This window comes from Vidua macroura, chromosome Z, assembly GCF_024509145.1.
Source record: "Vidua macroura isolate BioBank_ID:100142 chromosome Z, ASM2450914v1, whole genome shotgun sequence".
In the NCBI taxonomy this organism is placed as follows: domain Eukaryota; kingdom Metazoa; phylum Chordata; class Aves; order Passeriformes; family Viduidae; genus Vidua; species Vidua macroura.
In genome coordinates this window covers 79,351,194-79,370,493 of record NC_071611.1, presented here as the reverse complement: position 1 = coordinate 79,370,493, position 19,300 = coordinate 79,351,194, and the positions used below count along the sequence as shown (strand labels likewise).

Here is a 19,300-nt window from a genome sequence, read left to right as displayed (position 1 = left end):
AGCTTTGGTGCAGTGCAGAGCTGCAAGGTTATGAGCAGGCAGCACTTGCCCTTTGTGGCTGAAGATGCTGTGGGCTGGAGTCCTGCCGTGACCTAGCTCTTCAGCCCAGCCACTGACCCGTGGGAAATGGGATCTGAACTTTCCCATGCAGGCACCATTTTCCTGGCATTCTCACAGGGACTGGGAACTTCCCTTGCTGTGAGATAAGCGGTAGCATGATGTCCCTTAGTGCTACTGGTGCAAAAGTCAGCCCCTTTGTGCACAGAGCCTGTGCAGGCTCCCTGTTGTCAGCAGAGGGAGAGGTCCCAAGGCGCAGTTCACCGCCTTGTGGGCTACGGAGGAGCCACTGCTGCCTGCAGGGACCTACCCCTCTCCATGCCCTGTCTAGGTAGCTACAGTCACTGCTTCGACTACACCCTTAACTGTGACATGAGCCAAGTTTGTTGAGAAGAATCCTGAGCTGCTCTGCATGGCAGAGACAAGGTCTGTCTGTGAAGGGCTGGAATGCAGTTCCTATTGGCTGCTCTCCAAGGCCTGAAATCCTGAGGGGAAGCCAGCTGACCAGAGCTGAGCAGGGAAGTATTCCCTGCTTCTACTCAGACACTTCCAGAGCAACTCAAGGGTTAGTTGGGACATAAACACCACCTAAACACCACCTCAACAGCCCCACACACAACAGATTTTGCCTTCACATGAGCTGTGTCTCTGCTTGCTGCTTCTGCCAGCTCTCAGGAGCCAACTTCCCTGCTCCTTATTGCTGCTTTGTGGTTTTTCCCTGCCCATTCCTTGCAGGTCCCTCAAGGACAGGTCCTCGCCAGTCAGGACTCCTCGGTCCAGGCAGGAGAGGCGGAGCGGCAGGAGAGCACGGATAGAGTGCGCGGCGCTCAGGAGTTCAGGTATGTGTTAAGCTTTCTCGCTTTCTCTGAGCAGGGGTGGGCATTGCTGGGCTTTCGGAGGCCCAGGGTCAAAGAACAAATTTGGCTTTCTCATAGTTTGACTTGCTCAGCACAGCCAGGAGAAGGCAGCCCAGGGCAGGTCTGGCTGCCGACTGACCTAGAGCATAGCTGCCTCCTGGGACTCACTTCTCAAACCTTGACTAAAAGCATTCTGAACTAGACGAGAGTTAAAACAAGGGAGGTTCAGGCTGAGCTTAAGGAAAGCAAAGCATTGACCTGGAAAGACAATCATGCAGCAGAACAAGTGCCTCAGAGAACATGTACAGATTCCACCCCTTGAAATTTGGAAGCCCCAGGTGCATAGAGCCTTGAGCAGCCTGTCCAGATGCTGACCCCAATTGCTTGGAGCTGAAGACTAGGCTAGAGGCTTCCTGGGGTCTCTGCCAGCCTAAACCATCTTGGGATCCTGTGATTATTGAATTGGAAAATCGTACCCACCACCTCCCCAAGCTGCAACTTGCAGGCTCTTTCCTTGTTTCACTAGTGAAAGCAAGAGTAATTGTGGGACTACTCATTTGGACTTACCAAGAGGGTCTTAGCCGAAGGAAAGCTTTTGCAAGTCTGGTATCCACTGTATGGGAAAGGAGCGTTAGACCTAGCAGGCAGGAAGCTGTTACACTGAGAGTACCAGAGCTTTCTGCAAATGTTCTGTGGCTTCTGGAAGCTTGTTTGACTTCCTCAGTGGCAACTCTTTCACCTGCACGAATGACAAAGAGAGATGCTGGTCTAGAGAGGGAATTGCAACATTCTCTTGAGGTGGAAGTAGAGGGCTGTTGGAAGGCCCCGAGACTGCCTTATGTGGGGCATGGTATGTAGTGCTGGTTTTGCAGGGAGACTGTGTTGCAATTAAAGGCTTGTTTGTCCGTCCCCTTGTTGTAGATGGAAGCAGTTGTCTGCATTTGAGGGAAAGCACCATTCCTCACTAGAGAGGGTGTTTGAAGTGGCGGCACAGACAACAGAGGAATCACAGCCTCAGAGGGATCTGCTGAAGGAAGCAGTTCCTCTGGCAGCGCCAAAGGTACACTCACCTTAATCCTAGGCAGCACCTGTGGGAGAGGGATTGGTCCTAGCCAGGCCCCCCTGAATGCTGCTTCTGGCAGCAAGCTAAGAGCGAGACTGTGTTGTTGTTGTTGTTGTTCCTCTTGGAAAATGGTGCCCCCCCACTTGCAGGTTTGCCGCCCGCAGCGGCCAGCCCACAGGGGTCTGGAGAAGCTGCTCCAGGAGTTCTCTCGCCAAGGGCACGCACTGTCCCAGGTGTGCAGAGAGAAGGCGGTGCTGGCGCAAGAGAACGCTGCCCTGGAAGCCCGACTGGCAGCCACGGAGCGGGACCTACGAGGCGTTTCAGAGCAGCTGGCAGAGGCCAGGTAAAGGCAGGGAGGGGACATGATTGAAGGTCTGGAATTACAAAGGTGGTGAGCATTATGTCAGGATTTACTGCCTCCTGTGTGCTCTCCTGATGTTTCTCAGACAGGGAGGCAAAGAGACATGAGAAAAAAGTAAAGGATACTGTGATCTGAATGTTATTTTTCTGCCAACTCAAGCTCTCCAAGCTCTTCTGGGTGCCTGCTTGGGACCTCTTGCACATTCCTGTGAAAAGTGCAAAGCAAACCAACTTGGCACTGAATTGAGTACCAAGGAAACTGTGCAGATGTTTTCTGAAACCAGAAGTTTCCCTCTGGTTTTGCTTTCTCCTTCGGTGCATCTGAACATCAATTTTTCCTTGCCAAGTAGTTTGACATGGGATTTTCAGAATTCAAGGCTCTTACATGGGAATGTTGTGAGTAGGGTGCTGATGCTTCAGCTGAAGATGGAAGGTCATGCTGAAAAAAAATCTTGAGACTCTTCAGAGCTCACTCTTGTGGAGTATGATGCAGGACCTAGAGTAGCTTAATAGCAGCAGCAGCAGCAGCAGCAGGGAAAGGTCTTGTGACTTCTCAACAGTCTCTAGGGATTCTTGCTGAGCACTGATACTTGCCCACTTGTCCACCCACCTCTGTAACCTCTGTCAAGGTCCCTTTGGCTGGTCCCTCTTCCTTTTTAAAGAGTGCCAAGTCATTTGGGCACTACTGGCTTAATTAGCCATAAATAAAGGTAGCAAGTGTTCTTGTTCACAAACTTCCAGTGATTTAAATGGCAGGATACTTGTCCATCTCTCCTTTTCCTACACAGTTCTGGTTTCCTACTCATGTTGCTAGAAGCTGGAGGTTTCACTCCAATAATATTGTTTGGTGAATTCCTTCAGTCCCTTTTACTTAGAGAGTGCCTGGCAAACAAAGTACCTATACGTACACCGTGGATAGCATGAAACATTGACGGGTCGGCCAGGAGAACACTGTTCTGTCCCCCTGCAGAGGGACTTGGAAGTGCTGATGAGCTGAGGGCTGTGAGCAGAGGCTGGGCTTTTGCTCGTTTGCAGAGACTTTGTGGGCACAGCCACCCGTGTGTGATAAGTCAGGCAATGGCAATCTGAGCTTTGTCCGCTGAGCTCAAACTCAGCTGGGCTTTCTGTGCTGGGCTAGATCATGAGGAAAGGCTGCCCAGTCACCTGGAGGGGCTTGCTTTGCTATTTGAAGTGGTAAAATTGTCCTGCTGTACCTGAGTTTCCATGCAAGCTGTTTTCCATACTAAGGTGTAGGGTTCTTAAGGCACATCATACTGGAGAAACTGCCCCTGTGTGCCAGGAACAATTGCTCTTCATCTTCACAACTTGTAGGTCAGAGAAGGAGAGCCTGCAAAGCAGCCTGCTGGAGGCTCAGCAGCACGTATCAGAGCTGGAGATAGCCAGGAGCCGTGTGGAAGCCCAAGTGCGCACAGCCACGCAGGCCAAGGAGGCGATACTGGGTGAGAGGCTCGTGCGCTTTGTTTCTGGGGATCGCCCTGCCTAGTGCAGCTGCTGCGAAGCCAGCTCTGTCTGCAGGGCTTCTGAGGAGTGAAGGAGCTGAGGGCAGCTTCCTCCTGGCCTGAAACTGAAAGGGCTTAAGGTCAGCAGATTCCTCTGCTTGTGTAGTCTCTGACTGTTGCCGTGTGTCATGTTTGCAGAGGATGTGAGGGGCCTTCGTCGTGAGCTGCTGGCTGTAAGATCTCTCAGCAAGCAGCAATGTGAAGACATGGCTCAACAGCTCCGCTGGGCAGAAGAGCAGTGCAGCAAGGCTCTGAGACTCTGGCAATCTGCTGAGGAAGCGAAGGAAGAACTGGTAAGAAACAATACATCCCTGAAGTTTTCAGGCAAGTTTGGAGGGCTGGCTTAGCAGAAGAGCAGCCTGAGTCTGTGACATGGTCGCAAGCATCTGCTGTAGGCTACACGTTGCTGGGCCAGGCAGCAGAGGGCTTCAAGGGCTCCTACTTGAAGGCCTGTGAAGACCCAGAGGACAGTGCTGGGACAGTATATGCAGCCACAGGTTGAGCATGGGCATAAGCCAAATTCCCCAGGAGGCTGGGTGGTCGCCACCCAAAGCATGGCAGCGAAGGGGCAGCTTCTTCCCCACAGCCTCGTGCCATGCAGCAGACTGCTGCTGACCTTGCTGCCAAGTGCAGTGCCAGCAACTGGCTTCCTTGCTTTCTGTCCTTCCACAGTGGACAGAAGTCTTCCCTTTGAGCCTGAAGCAGTTGCAACAGGCCCCGTGTTGCTGGTATTTCAGCTGGTGGCCTGTCTTGTGACTGGGTCATCGAGGTGCTGGCCTCGTCCTCATCCTGCAGTCCATCTGCAGCTTTTCCTTGATCAAAGGGCAGGGGGAATTTGAGAACAGAGTCTCTGAGAACAGACAGAAATCCTGAAGAGAGGGGGGCCAGGAAACAGGCAGCCATCAGAGCAGGGAAGGAAGGTGACCTCTCCTTTCCTTACACATGTTGGGCCTCCTCCTAGGTTTCTTGTTAGGGCAGGAGTGCTGGAGGGCACAAAGTCACTAGTGTGCACTCTTCAGGTACGGGGGTTGTTGGAGGCATGAAGCTTCTATTTCTTTTCTTTGGGGAGTATTGCTGGGACTTCATGTGGAAGTGTGTCTTCCCCTCATCAGGCGAGACAACAGCTGGAACAACAGAGGTTGGAGGCGCAGAAGAAGATGGAGCAGCTGGCAAAAGCCCTGACAGAGGTACAGAGGGGACAGGAGAACAGGCTGCTTGAGATGAAGCAGTAAATTGCCATCATGCAGCCTGGATGAGAAAGATAAGAACCAGAGACAGTCAAGAGGCACAGAGTGTGAAAAGAGAGTTTGTGTGTTGTTTTGGACTCCTCTGGGCTCCTTCTGGGCACTGTTTCTCTGGACACTGTCTGTCTGGGTGGCATTGTCTCTTAGCTGGCCCTTGGTAAATAGAAGAAAGAGAACAAACTGCTTTTGGAAAGCGTCAGCACGTCAATCTTGGTTGCCACACAAGTGATGTGTGGGACGTCTAAAGCCGTCTTCTCTTTGTTTCTGTGCAGCTCCAGTGCCAGAATGCTGCTCTGTGTGATAACATGTGCCAGCTGAGGCAGGAGCTGAACAAGCTGAAGAAAGGGCAGGTGAGCCTGACTAGCCAGGTAGCAGAGGGAAGGACAGGGATGGGGGCATGAACTGGAGATGTCAGGAAAGGGGAAGCAAGGACTACTGCAGGCACTGGAAGCACAGAGCCTGGCAGGCTCCAGTGCTGAGCAGCAGGCAGAAGAGCTAGGATGGAAGGGTTAGAGCTGGGTAGAGAAGCAGAAGGAAGTGGCTGAACACAAGTGCTTTTGAGAGTGCAAAAGAGGAGACCTGAGCGAGATTGCAGATGCCAGTAAGATTCCTCTTGACAGAATATCAAGCTGCAGGCAGAGCTGCAGGACGCTCAGAGGAAGATGAAGGCCATGGAGAAGAGGCACAAAGAAGAAATGGAAAGGATGCATAAGGTCCTGCTGCAGTACAGCCCAGCTGAAGAAAAGCAGGTGAGTGAAAGAGCAGGAGGCACTGCAGTGGTGCAACAAGTGGTCTCTGCCCTTGCTGCCTTTCCCCTGCAGAGCAGCAGGTGGATGGGGGCAATGTCTCTGACCGCCATGCTCTGTGGTCTCCATGGCAGCTGGTCAGAAGGACACTTACTGGGCCGCTGAATCTCAGCTGCTGCCCTGGGCAGCAGGGCTAGTGCTTTGGCCGGTGGGCCAGCAATCCTCTGAATGTATTTCTGCTGGCCTCTTAGTGCTCGCTTTGTTTTTTGAGGGGTTTGCTCAGGCGAGCATGGTGACCCACACAGATTCTGAGCAAGTTGTCCCTGTCCATGGTGAATGCAGTCCTCAGAACGGGGTGAAGTGTGAAGTTGTTCTTTCCCTTTTGCACTCTCTACTACAGCTGACTGTGACAAGCTGTGGTCTCTGACTGCTCGTTTGGGTTTGACTGGAGGTGGAAGAGTTGGCAGCTCAGCTTGCAGCCTAACAGCACCAGTGCTGTTCCTAAGGGCTTGCCTTTGAAATGCTCTGTCTGGGGCATCTCTGCCAGGCACCTTTCTGACACACACAAATTTCTTGTCTCAGATGGACGCAGGATCTGCCATCAAAGCTGCCGCTGCAGCAGCATCCTCCGAAGAAGCCTCCTCTCCGCAGCCCGAAAACCCGAGCGTGAGCAGTTCGGCCCTCTCAAGCCGGGAGAAAGAGAAGCAGTTCCTGAAGCTGCTGAGTACGTCCTGGGGATTTCTTGTGCCATCGAGCAGCGCATTATAGTGTGTGCCTCAGCATGAGCTGTAGCACATGTTCTTCCTCGCTTTGGTGTCAGACAGACCTTTTGGACTCCCTACAGAAGCCATTGTTGTGCTCGGAGGCAGCCAGGGAGCATTTGGGGCGTTCCTTTTGCCTTTGAGGGCAGCTGGGCGTGGGTGGGCTTTGCCTGAGCTTCCCTGTGCAATAAAGACAAAAGCAGGGATTGTGTCCTGAGCCGCAGTAGCCTGCAACCTATGCAGTGACCGAGTGAACATGTGTGTGCTAGTCTGGCCAAACGGATCAGAGCAGTTGGCTTCCTAGATTCCCTTTAGACTCCTGACTTGTCAGCAGTCATTGGAGACAGAATACATCAGTGAATTTGATTGGCTGTGCAGCTTGTTTAGTGCTGGTGTTGTTTTTATGACTCCTAGTACTTCTCCTATTCCTTCTACAGTTGTTTTTGATAAGAATCCTCCATTTTGGTTAGCCTGACCTCCTTGAAATGAACATCAGGTGACAGCACAATTAAGAGAGGAAGAGGTCTTTTCAGTACGCCCTAGAAGTTAAAAAATGATATTCTTAGAAGAATCTTGAGGAATCAGAGAGGAAGAGTTCTTTTCAAAGTGCCCCAAAAGAAGCAAAACAGGATACTCTTTTTACAGTCCCTCTTTGATATCTTAGTTGTATGCTTAGGAAGATGCATCAAAGAAGGAAGCCTCTGCTGCATGTTCCTCTGGTACCAGGCACGCTGTACTGCTACTGCCCGCTGGTAAATACTCCTGGAATACTAAGCATTGGCCTCAATCCCTGCACAGATCGTACTCTAGGAAAGCACACCAAGGCCTTGCTGATCCTGCAGTACAACTGAGTTGCTTCTTGCCACTGGTAATAGCTGCCAGTGCAGTGCTGTCAGAGAATAAGCGGTCAGGTACAGAACAGAGCCCAGTTTACTCAGTGTCTGCCACCAGCTGTTGGGACAAAAGGTGGATTGATCTACTGCTCCAGGGTCTGAAGTCAAAGACAATCATGTTCTGTCTTGAGTGAGGTCAGCAGCTTGTAACGGGGCTCAGTCTGGCTCTGTCTTCTTCACAGTGGCTGTCAGTGGCCATTTGTGGGCTTTGCCGAGCTTTTTGTCATACCTGCCCTGCCACTGACAGCTGGTGTGACTGCAGAGGCTGGAGCCTTCCTTAGCTGTGAGGTTGCAGCTGCCGTCCTGTTGCTGCAGCTTTGCCTGGACTGATGAAAGGATCAGCATCTCATTTGTGCAGGTGTCTGTGTCACGGCAGCGCCTGAGGAGCGGCGCTGTCCTTGTTCCCCATCTGGGCTGTGCCCATTTGGGAAGATGGGGCACGTGGGTGGTGTTCAAGGGGCTGAGTCCAGTGCCAGTGACTGCTGCACGCCAGGCTGAAGACAAGGACTTGTAGTTCTTCACTACATGGGGAATGGGCAAAGTCATCTTCAGAACTTAGCCTGCTCATCAATGAAGAGGGTCCTAATTCTTAGAGCCATTGTTCTTGGTTATAGCATGAGCTGCTGCTCTCTAAAAATGTCAAGGCATTCTTTAGGCAAACTGCTGAGAGGTAGAGAAGGTGCCCTCCTCTCCCGGAATTCACTTTGCAATATTCTTTCTGCCTTGGTGCCTGTCCTTTTCTGGTCTCTGTCTGCTCTGATGCTTTTTCCATGGGCTTAGTTTCCTCTCAAGGTAACCCTTCAATGGAGTGTGGAGAATCAGGCTCTGTACAGGCCAGGTGTGCTACAGAGCTACCTGTCTTGCTGGGGCTGCTGTTGTTGTTCTTGTTGATGTGAGTGGAACTGAGTTTCATATCTCCTGGAAGTCAGGATCTCTGTTTTGAAGTGTGCTTCTTGCATTTTGTTTTTCAGGGCGTGTGGTGAGTTTGGGAGATCCAGAGAAGAAGTACACTGGATGGAAACCTATTGGCAGTGGGTGAGTGCAGCCACGCTTACTTCTACAGAACCATGGGCCAGGTATTTTTTGGTGCTGCAATATCACGTGGGAAGTCAGGCAAGCTGCAAGCATCTTCAGGCCCTGGCTTTAGTCTGTCCCTGTCTCAGTGCTGAGGCAGTACAAGGCATCATGAAAGATCACTGGATGCTGACGACATCTTGCCTGCCTCAAGGAGCAGGACCTGGAAGCCTTCCTGTCCCTCAAACATGTGGCGCCAGTTTGCCTATTTTCCCAGGAGACATGGTTTTGTATGATTCAAAGTAATTTGGCCACACTCATGAAGGAAGAAGAACCTGAGAGAGCAACGTCCCACCTGATAGCTGTCAGATAGCAGCTGTCAGTAGCATTTCTTAGTAGTATTTTGCTGAAAACAACATTCCGTGGTCAGGAAAATAAGGAAGGCTGTGTGGTGTTGCCTGAGTTTGGCAGGTAGGATGAAAAGAGAGTGGTGAGAAGGCCCAGCAGGACTGTATGTTTCAGTGCCTGGAAAGGCACGCCACAGGCACAGATGCCAGAAGGAAAAGGCGAAGAAAACACCCGCATGCACAGTCTAGTGTGTACATTTGAGATTTGTAGCAGCCCTTTCTCTTCCAGTTGCACCCAGCTTTTCCCTTGGACACTCTGCGTGGCAGAGGGCTGCTGGGCTGCTGTGCCTTTGGCTGAAGAGTAGACAAAGCCTGGTGGTTTTGAGACACTGCAGGCAGCAGAGAGCTCCTGCCTGGGCTGCCTTTTGCTTCTCAGCACTGACCAACTTCTCTGTTCTTGCCACTGTTCTGTTTCCAGGGGGTTTGGAACCGTTTATAAGGCCTTCAACGCTGCCACAGGACGAGCGGTAAGTGCCAACAGCCCATTCAGATTTTGCAGCCCTTGAGTGCTTTCCCTTGTGATGTGATCCGTGGCCAAAGCTTTGGGCCGCCTGACTCTTTGCTGCAAAGGCTGTCCCACAGAAGCAGCCTGTCCAGAGGCAGGCTGCAAAATGCATTTGGGACAGACTTTGTGCTCCCTCCCTACCTGAATGAATGCAAGGATGGCGGTGGTGCCTTTCAGAGAAGGACACGCTGGCTTGGACTTCCTGGATAAACATGCATAGATTAGCAGATGGCAAGAGCCGTCATTCCAGCCCAATTCCTCTTAAGCCCAGGTTCAGACACAGATAGGATTTCCCATTGTTTTCCATCACGTGGTTCAGTTTGAAAATATAATGCAAGTCCTAAAGAAGGAGAGATCTTGTTTGGAGCACAGTTTTGCCTTTCAGTCCTAGGGAACCTAGTTCACACACACACACACACACACACACACACACACACACACAGATCAGTGAGAAGAAATTGATGAAGAGCCTTAAATAGTACAACCTTGTGTTGATCCTGTGTTGAAGACATGGTGTCTTGGAGAGTTCCGCTGCTCTTTGGGACAATAAGTTCATAGTCCTTAATTCTTTTTTTTGGCTCTCGGCAAATACAACTGCATCTTTCTGGTAGTTCATTATCCACCTGCAGTGCTGTGCTCAGGAACTGCACTTGGAGGGAGGTGGAGGAGGCGTCCGAAAGCCCGAAGCCCTGCTTATGACCTGCCGTGCATCCATAGGGTACCACATAAAGGGTTATTCATTCTTAAAGCCACTAAAGAATTACAAATGACAATAATTCCACGGTGTAAACCGTGTTCAAGATTGTTCTTCAGAGTTGCGAAGCCCAAACTGAAGAAGTTAGGATGTGCTAGGATTGCAACTTTACTTTGAGTCGCCTTGGAGTTCTTTCTTGGACAGCATGGTCCCTGTCATGTAGGTGTGTGTTTCCTTTGGCACCCAGTCAAGAATGGCAGCCATCTCCAAAAGGCTGGTGAAAGCCCCTAGAAATGCTAACGTATTTCCAGTGGTTTCAATTTACCTTCACAGGAGTAAAATTACTTTTGGCTTGCAAAACATGTGTAAATGATAATAGTAGTGATAAACAAAGTCTGTTTGAGAAGTCTGCAGGTGCAGAGAGTGCTGTTAGCGCTTTGTGGTTGATGGTTTAGTGTCCATTTCTGCCGAGGTGACAAGGCATCCAGGCCTGTGAGTGCACGGAGAAAGAGGCTCTCGTAATGTCCACTCCTGATGGCTTTTCAATGTCATTGTAGGTGGCCGTAAAGCAAGTTAATCTCCAGCACCAGGGCTGCGAGGATGTGTTGAAGGAAATCCTGGTCATGAAGGAATATAAGAACCCCAATATTGTCACCTACCTAGAAAGGTAAATATTCTGGCAGAAAATGGATCTTTCAACATCAATCTAGTCCTGCACAAGGCATGGGAGGAGATTGCATTTTGTCCCCATGAATGCTTCCTGGCAGAAATAGCTTGGAGATCGATCTCAGAAACCTGGCTCTCTTACTAAGCCATCAGCATGTTTCCCAGGCTCTTGCCTGATTAGAAAACCTTTCTCTTTCTCTCTGACTGAGCTGAGAATACCCACAGCCTCCTTTTCCACGGATGTGCCTTCCTCATTCAGACGGCACAGATGGCAAGCAGTGGATAGCCTGGGTGGAGTGTGTCTTCATTTGATTCCGTCTTCATTTACCAGTGACCTGGAAACAAAACTCAGCTGCAGTCTTTCCTTCATCCGGCAATTCTGCTGCTCACATTCAGCTCCACGCTGTTGCTTTCATCTTGCAGCTACCTTGTCAGTGAGGATGTCCTGGTGGTGTTGGAGTATATGGATGGAGGCTCCTTAGCTGATGTGGTCAGCATGAAAAGGATGGCTGTAGGACACATAGCAACAGTGTGTCGGGAGGTAAGGGGTCCTGCTTGTGCTTGGGATGGCTTGGACAGGCTCGTCCCTCAAAAGCGCTGCAAAGCGAGTGATTCCATGTTCAGAGCTTTCTTTCTGTGTTGCTCTTATGCTTTGGAGAAGAAAGAGCATTGGGAGTGAACTGCCTGCCAGTGTCCCTGCCCTTACTATAGTCTGTTCTTTACTCTTCTAGACCATTGTTGAACTCCCTGTCTCGTTTTCATTTGTATTTTCTGTTCTGCACTTTGCCTCTCCAAGCCTTTGCCCAAAACCTTTCTGCATTGCCTTCTTTGCCTGTAAGTGCAAAGGTGCTGGTGTCCAAGTTAAACCAGCAGCAAAGCCAAAGAGAGACTCATCTGTCACAGTCCGAACTTCAAAGGATGGCACGGCACCCACCATGCTGCTTGCTACTGAAAACTGACAAATGAGCTCCTTCCAAGTCTGTTGTCGAGGAAGCCCTATAACCCTTGTCCTCCAGCCTCCCACCCGACAGTGATCCCCTTGGTACCCAAGGCAGGAACTTTTTCTCTTTTGGCAAACCATTGCTTGTCCTCCAGACAGGGAGAGCGCATCCACTGCAGCAGGGATCACTCTGACTGGCTTTGCAGGGGACAGTCTTGAGCAAGGACTGATGTTTCCCTCTCAAGCGCTAATATGCCTTGCCTTGGAAAGACCCTGCTCTCCTCCTAGTGTTGCAGCAGCAAGCACTTCCTCTTGCCAGCGCTCACTGCTCCTTTGAGATCTGTGAATCTTCAGGAGCAGTGTCCTTTTGTGTGTGATGAAATCAGATCAGGCTAACTGTTGGCCTCCTGTTTCTTTTTTCTCTCCCAGTGCCTGCAAGGCCTGGCTTTCCTTCATGCCAACCAGGTGATCCACAGAGACATCAAAAGTGACAACATCCTTCTGGGCCGGGATGGCTCCGTCAAGCTGGGTGGGTGTTCTGGGTCAGGCGCAGCGCTCCGGGGAGGCGGTGTGGGGCTGCTTTTGAGCGGCTGCCGGGTGCCCAGCAGTGGTGCTGGTGAGAGGGCAGGGAGCATTCTCCCAGCGCAGGGCGCAGCTGTAAGGGGCTGAGTGGTCTAGAGAGCAAGAAGGTAGCAAGAGTAACTTTGGTTTGTGTGTGTGTTCCTTCCAAAGGGAGAGAGTTACAGTGTAAACGTTCCGGTGCTTGAGGAAAAGCCAGGGTGGGAATCCTGGGGTGGGGGGGTTGCTAAGTGGACAATTGCACATGTCCTTGGCTGCAGCCCTGAGGAATGAGAGCCCAGCTGCTTTTCCAGCTCGATTCAGCACTGCATTCTGAGACGTAGAGTGAGGAAGCCTTTTCCTTGGTTCCCTACTTGAAGCAGTGTTTGTTTTTCTCTTCAGCCGATTTTGGCCTCTGTGCTCCGTTCAGCCCTGAGCAGAGTAAACGGAGGTCGATGGCTGGGACCACTTGCTGGATGGCACCCGAGGTGGTGAGAAGAGAGCCATACGGCCCCAAAGTGGACATCTGGTCCCTTGGCATTGTGGGAATAGAAATGGCCAAAGGAGAGGCTCCTTATATTCGGGAAACCAGTGAGAGGGTAAGGTGCAAATACGCTCAGAGAGCGGTGTCCTTCTCCTGTGTGTCGATTAGACAAAATCCCATGCCCACAGCTTAAAGTGCTTCCACCAAGGCCCACTTCTGAAAACGTCCTTGGGGCTGGCATCAGCTGTCAAGGCAAGACCTGTTGCAGCTTGGAAGAGCTGGGGCTGCACTGGAGCCTTTTTTTCCTTTGGGAGGGAAAGCTCATCTCTAACCATCTGCTAGGCAAAAAATTGCCACTGCAGGCTGGAGCTTAAAAGATGGGGTCTAGGTGAGCACTGAAGGATATGGAAGAATCACGTAGAGTCTCATGTTTCCTTTGGCTTCAGGCTAACTACCTGATAGGCAAGCAAGGGGTACCAGACCTGCACAAGCTCAGGCTGCCCTCTGGCTTGTATGAATTTCTGGGCTGCTGCCTGCAGATGGATGTGGACAGGCGAGGTTCTGCCAAGGAACTTCTGCAGGTACAAGGCAAAGCGGCTGCAGCCCAAAGAGCTGTTCCCTGTCAGGGTTTGTTCCTCGGCCAAACTCCAGGGCTTCCGATGGGCCCCCCCACATAGTAATATCCACTCTGGGTGCTTGTCCAATGAAAACCAAGCAGGATCCAAGACTGGTTGAGATTAGAAGGGACCGGTGAAGGTCATCTAGTCCAAAACCCCAGTCACTGGCAAAGACATCTTCAAGTGGATCAGGTTGCTCAGGGTCCCATTCAAGCTCACCTTGAATGTTGCTGGGCTTGGGGCTCCTCCCAGCTCTCTGGGCAGCCTGTGCCAGTGTTTCAGCACTCTCCTCGTAAACACTTTCTTCCTTAGAGCCAATCGAGTGTCTTGTAGCTTAAAACCATTCACCCTTGTCCTCTTACAATTGGCCTTACTAAAAGATTTGTCCCCATCTTTCTTAGAAGGCCCTACAAATATTGAAAGGTCTCCTTGGGGCTTGCTCTTCTCCAGGCTAAACAAGCACAACTCTCCCAGCCGTTCCTCAGAGGAGAGCTCCCAGCTTCTGGTCATTTCTGTGACCCTCTTTTGTTCTCAGGTGGTGTATTCATGTTTACCTGGTAGCAAAGGAACTGAAGTATTGCAATGCCAGGGACGGGGGCTTGAAGAGCACAACAAAAGCAGTCTAGAACCAAGCGGTTCTAGATTGGTCCGTGGGAAGGCAGGGGCTGTGGGGGAGCTCACTGTGGGCATCCGAGGGCACTCAGCTTGTCCCTCCTGCCCCAGCCTTAGAGGTTTCTGCCAGGCAGACAGGGACAGCTGAGCAGGAGTTGTGCCAGCCCCATGTGCTGCCTGGCCCGCTCAAGTAGATGAGAATTGCTGTGGCTTTGCTGCCAGGTTTTGTGGCAGACAAGGAGCTGGTGACCAGGCCATTTCCTTGGCTGTTCCTGCTGAGAAGGAAGATGCCAGCCAGCACAGGAGCGGGGGGCATGCCAAGGCAGACACTGCTCTTCCTGCAAGCCAGAGCTCAGCCCATCTGTGCCCTGCTGCTTGTGTCCTTGCTCCTGGCTTGCTGCTGAAAACCTGCGTGTCCAGCGCTCCTGAGAACAACACGTGTGGTCAATAATTTCAGAGCCCTTGGGAGTCTCTTGAGGACTGCCCAATGCCCCACATCTCTTTTGGACACTTAAATAGCCCATGTCTGTAGAAAAGAGGAGCTGGAACAAGTCTGTTGAGTTTCCTGAAAGGAACAAAACCTTTGGACAGCAAGCAGCAATCCCACAGTGCTGTCAGGACAAAAATGCCAGCAAGTGATGACACCTTGAGGAACGGACTAGTGCAGTTCTGGGCCATGTTTGCCTGTGCTAGCAGCATCCTGGACATGAAGGCTCATGTGCTGATGGTGACCTCAGGCCGCCTATGTTTGTGTATTTCTGGGGGCTAGAGGAATCCAGCTTGACCCTGTTAGGAAGTCAGTTTGGAAAAGAATGGTTCCTTTTTCCTTTGTCTCTTTTAATTTGGTTTGTTCCTTTTCCCCTTTGGGCAGCATCCATTTCTCCAGTCAGCGGAGCCTCTCTTAAGCCTCTTCTGACAGCCTGATCGCTGTCATCCCTGTAGCCAAGTCATGCAGGAAGCAAAGGAGATGACAAGGAGCACTTCAGCACTTGGAGAACTGAACCTGTGAGAACAGGTAGAAATCCTGAGGGGAGAGGGGCCAGGAAACAGGCAGCCATCAGAGCAGGAAAGGAAGGTGGCATCTCCTTTTCCTCGCACCTGCTGATCCTGCTTTTGAATTGCTGCTTGGGACAGCATTGCTGGAGGGCACAAAGTCACTACTGACGTGCACTTTTCAGGTGGGGGGTGGTGTGAGGCATGAAGCTTCCACTGATTATTTGGGAAGCTTGGCTGGCACTTCATGTGGAAGTGTCTTCCTCCCCTCACCAGGAGTCAGAAGGGCAGCATCTGGAGGCACAGCAGCTGCTGGCACAAGGGGAAAATTTCCTGGCAGAGGTACAGAAGGAGCAGGAGAACAGGCTGCTTGAGATGATGCAGTAAATTGCCATCATGCAGCCTGGGTGAAAAAAGATAAGAACCAGAGAGAGTCAAGAGGCACAGAGTGTGAAAAGAGAGTTTGTGTGTTGTTTTGGACTCCTCTGGGCTCCTTATGGGCACTGTTTCTCTGGACACTGTCTGTCTGGGTGGCATTGTCTCTTAGCTGGCCCTTGGTAAACAGTGCTGGAGAGATTTTTGTGTCTTCAGGGAGCGGTCTGGTGAGAGGCTACCAGAGCGCAGGTTTGAAGAAGGCAGGAATGGCACTGCAGGCCCAAAGAGAAAGGGAAGCCCAGAGCTTCCCCTCAGAAGGAGGGAGGTGCCACGGGAAGCCCCTGCAGAGCCAGGCTGGAGCTGTGGGAGAGGGCTGGCTGTCAGGCTGCTGAGGAGGTGCCTGAAGCTGCTGAGTACGTCCTGTGCATTCTTTGTCCAGTCAAGCAGTGTATTATAGTGTGTGTGCCTCAGCATGGGCTGTAACACACGTTCCTCCTCCTTTGGTGTTGGGAGAGACATTTTGGACTCCCTACAGAAGCCACTGTGGCACTTGGATGCAGGCAGGGAGCACTTGGGGCATTCCTTTTGCCTTTGAGGGCAGCTGGCAGTGGGTGGGCTTTGCCTGAGCTTCCCTCTACAGTAAAGACAAAAGCAGGGATTGTTTTGGGAGCAGCAGATGGCTGTGACCTAGCCAATGACTCAGAGAAGGTGTGTGTGCTAGTCTGGCCACACTGATCAGAACACTTGGCTTCCTGGATTCCCTTTAGACTCCAGACTTGTCACCAGTCTTTGGAGACAAAATACTTCAGAGAAATTGATTGGCTGTAGGGCTGGTTTCATACTGCTGTTGTTTCTATGACTGTTTGTACTTCTATTATTCCTTCTCCAGATCACATAGGCCCCTGCCATCTAAATCCCAACTCTAAGGGCTTTTCAAATGAAAAGGAAGGAAACTTGCAGCGAAGCAATCGAGGAAGCAGAAGAGATGACCAGGACCACTTCAGGATTACTTCCTCCAAAGGCAGCTTGGAGCTGGACTCACAATAAAAGTCCTATACACCCCCAAGCCTGCTGGACGATTGCCTTCCTTGTCAGCCATGGAATAAGGCTCTACATTCCCTTCTGAATTGGCCATTCTTTCTTAAAAATGGAAAGTCCCTCTAAAGGGCATTCTGGTGTGTTTTGGATTTGGCAACAATCTCCTCCATTTATCAGCTCCAACCTACACTGCCTTTGGAATGCTGTCCATTGGCTAGCTTTTTCCCCAACCATGGATTTCTGGATGAGGAAGAAAGGGCAATTGCATTTCCAGCCAAAACCCAGTGAAGAGCAGGGCAGCCAAAACATCCTGTGGAGATACAGGCTTTCAACTGGGCACATAGAGGCTTTTGGTTCCTGCTCGGTGTAGCCGGCACGTCTCCTCTGTGGACTGCTCCTGCCTCCCACGTGGCCATGGCTAATAGGTACAAGGCTCTGCAAGTGGATCGAAGAAGGTGGGCACATCTGCTGGCAGTACAGGAGAGCAGAGAGGAAACAGCCTGGCAGGACCCTGGCCAGCAAGGCAAGGCACCCGCTGGACCTGCTCTTTGTCAACAGAAAAGGACTGGTGGGTGATGGCACGCTTGGGGTTGTCTGGGGTTCAGCAATCATGACAAGTCTCTGTGCTTGGCTGGGTTTGTTCCTCTTTCTGTGCTTTCTGTTGTCCCTGTGCTCTGCGGTGTCTACCCAGGGCTGTGTAGCTGCATGGCACAGCTAAAGAGCAGGAGGGCCTCATTTGTCTGCCCTTTGATATGGCTGCTCACAGCAGCCTTTTCAATCTGCAAGCTCCATCTGGAGAGTGACTTCCCCCCCTGTATTTGGTCTCGGAGGCCAGGGCCTGTCATCTGTAGTCTCAGGTGGCATTGAGGGCTGCCCAGTGCCTCAGGCTGCTGTGACCCTACCGCAGAACAACAGGAGACAGTGGCAGGTGGTTGTTTCCAAAGTCACATCCTTCAGGGGCCGTGTGCCATGTGTGTCCTTTGTCCAGCCCAGCCCCAGACCTAGGGATCAGACGCAGGCGCTGCTGCTGCTGCCACTGAAGTCAGCGAGGATTTGGTGGTTGGTTTCCATCCCAGCAGAACTGGTCACTTATGAAGCCGGCTGCTGATGGCGCCCTGCAGATCTCTGGGCTGCACGGCTGTGAGGGAGCTGTTCCTTGTTGTTTTTCTCCATCAGGGAAAGCTGTGCCGGCCAGGTGTGCGTCTACAGGGCAAACAGGGAGCGCGCAAGTCTCTTCCATCTGTGTCTGCTGAGAGTGGTGATCTTTGAGATTAAGTGGCACAAAGTCAATTGCTTGTGGTCCCTCTGTGGGTATCCATGTTAGGTAATGCTGCTAAATCTGCCTGTAGCACAGCAGCAGGGGGAAAAGCCTCTCAGCTCTGCAGGAGCGATAAGCTGCCATTGATGTGCAGAAAAACTGCATTTTGTCTTTATGAGGAAGAGAAGAACTGGCTTAGCAGCGAGAGAAGGTGGAATGGTTCTTCTGATCTTTCCTTCTGCCTCGTACAGGCAGATCTCTGTGGCTCATAGGTGTGCCCCTGACTGGCAGTAAATGGGGGAATCCCCGGAGCCATAGCCAGGTTGGGCCATGAGATGCCGGCTCCAACTGGGAGCACAGCCCTGGGTGGGCTCACCTGCAAAGTGTGGGCAGACTGTGTCTTGGAGGTCGGTGCCACAGGCAAAGTCCATCAGTTTTGCCTGTCCGGTGACCAGGTCGAGGAGGATGTTCTCTGGTTTGATGTCCCGGTGCAGGACCCCACAGCTGCTGCAGTATTGCATGGCCTTCAGCACCAGGAGGAACAGCCCCTGCACCACCTCCTCCAACATGGAGCCCCCATGGCAGAAGGAAATCAAAGAGGTTCTAAGACTGCTCAGGGCGCTCCATCACCAACACGAAGTTGTTAGGGAGCTGACACCAATCCAAGAGCTGAACAACACCATGGAACCCAGTGGACACCTTGTCCAGCAGCTCGATCTCCACGGGCACGCGGATTCCATTGGGCTGCAAGAAGACCACAATGCCATCAGTGGGGCTGATGCCGTGCCAGGGGTCTGGAAGCCCTCACCCAGTCCAGGATGCTCTGAGCCCTCCACTGAGCTCACGCCAGCTCTCTCCTGAGGCGTCCTGGCAGCTTCCACTCTCCCGGGCCTCAGCTTACCCCACCCGTCATGTGCTGTTTTCTGCCGCTGGCCCAAGTCATTCACCAGCTCGCCCTAATGACGGATGCAATCCCGCGACACACATTTGATGGCCACCTGCGAGCCAATGGGAGCAGCGGGCTGAGCTCAGATCCCACCCTGCCCAGCCCCGCCTTCCCTCTCCTCTGCCCTCCCCCTACTCCGCCCCTTGCCAGCCCCACCACCCACCGGGGCGTTGTCCGCCAGGCACGTCCCCAAGCAGACGGTGCCCAAGGCACCGCGGCCCTGCAGGTAACCCAGCGGAATCGCTCTTGCAGGGCCTTCCCTGCAGGTGAGGTGTGGCTGTTGGCGTTCGGGCCAGGGCTGGGAACGGTCCCCGACCTCCCCGCTACGGCCCCCCAGGCACCTCGGGCTGGGCATCCCCATCTGAACAGGGCACTGGCATCGGGCTGGGCGGCCACGCTGCCGAGTGGCAGAGCTCAGTCCGGGGAACCTGCAGCGGAGGCGGGAGTGAGGCCCTGCCGCGCGTGTCCTCCGCGGGCCCGAGAGGAGCCACAAGCGGAGTCGGGGCCGGAGTCGTGACAGACGGAGCTGAGGGGTGGCGATGCTGCCCAAGACGCAGCTACTGAGGCCTGCCCGGCAGCACCACGGGCAGTACGGCGAGGGCCACCAAGGAGAAAGCGCTGCCGACTGCTCTATGGACTCGCTCCATCATTTGAGCAATGCTGCTCCAGTCCACAGACCATGAAACAGAAAG

The 19,300-nt window shown here is 52.3% G+C and overlaps 2 protein-coding genes across 2 annotated transcripts; both read left to right on the top strand.

Moving 5' to 3' along the window:
* The first annotated feature begins 215 nt into the window (after positions 1-215).
* On the top strand, positions 216-2,805 carry LOC128822418 (uncharacterized). The gene is made up of 6 exons (XM_054004119.1): positions 216-245; positions 295-438; positions 793-896; positions 1,836-1,974; positions 2,127-2,320; positions 2,688-2,805. Exons 1-6 carry the CDS (start codon positions 216-218, stop codon positions 2,791-2,793), a joined length of 717 nt encoding a protein of 238 aa, XP_053860094.1. The 3' UTR covers positions 2,794-2,805.
* A 3,624-nt stretch (positions 2,806-6,429) lies between these two features.
* LOC128822417 (serine/threonine-protein kinase PAK 3-like) lies at positions 6,430-17,512 on the top strand. The gene is made up of 7 exons (XM_054004118.1): positions 6,430-6,513; positions 10,679-10,788; positions 11,211-11,328; positions 12,157-12,256; positions 12,688-12,860; positions 16,775-16,972; positions 17,393-17,512. Exons 1-7 carry the CDS (start codon positions 6,430-6,432, stop codon positions 17,510-17,512), a joined length of 903 nt encoding a protein of 300 aa, XP_053860093.1.
* Positions 17,513-19,300: the final 1,788 nt, after the last annotated feature.

Excerpts from the sequence above, each read along its gene's own strand:
- LOC128822418 (XM_054004119.1), top strand. The coding sequence starts at position 216 with ATGATGTCCCTTAGTGCTACTGGTGCAAAA. Across the intron at positions 897-1,835 it reads CGCGGCGCTCAGGAGTTCAG|ATGGAAGCAGTTGTCTGCAT; the intron begins GTATGTGTTAAG and ends CCCTTGTTGTAG. Across the intron at positions 1,975-2,126 it reads TTCCTCTGGCAGCGCCAAAG|GTTTGCCGCCCGCAGCGGCC; the intron begins GTACACTCACCT and ends CCCCACTTGCAG.
- LOC128822417 (XM_054004118.1), top strand. The coding sequence starts at position 6,430 with ATGGACGCAGGATCTGCCATCAAAGCTGCCGCTGCAGCAGCATCCTCC. Across the intron at positions 11,329-12,156 it reads TAGCAACAGTGTGTCGGGAG|TGCCTGCAAGGCCTGGCTTT; the intron begins GTAAGGGGTCCT and ends TTTCTCTCCCAG. Across the intron at positions 12,861-16,774 it reads TGGCCAAAGGAGAGGCTCCT|CCGGCACGTCTCCTCTGTGG; the intron begins TATATTCGGGAA and ends TGCTCGGTGTAG.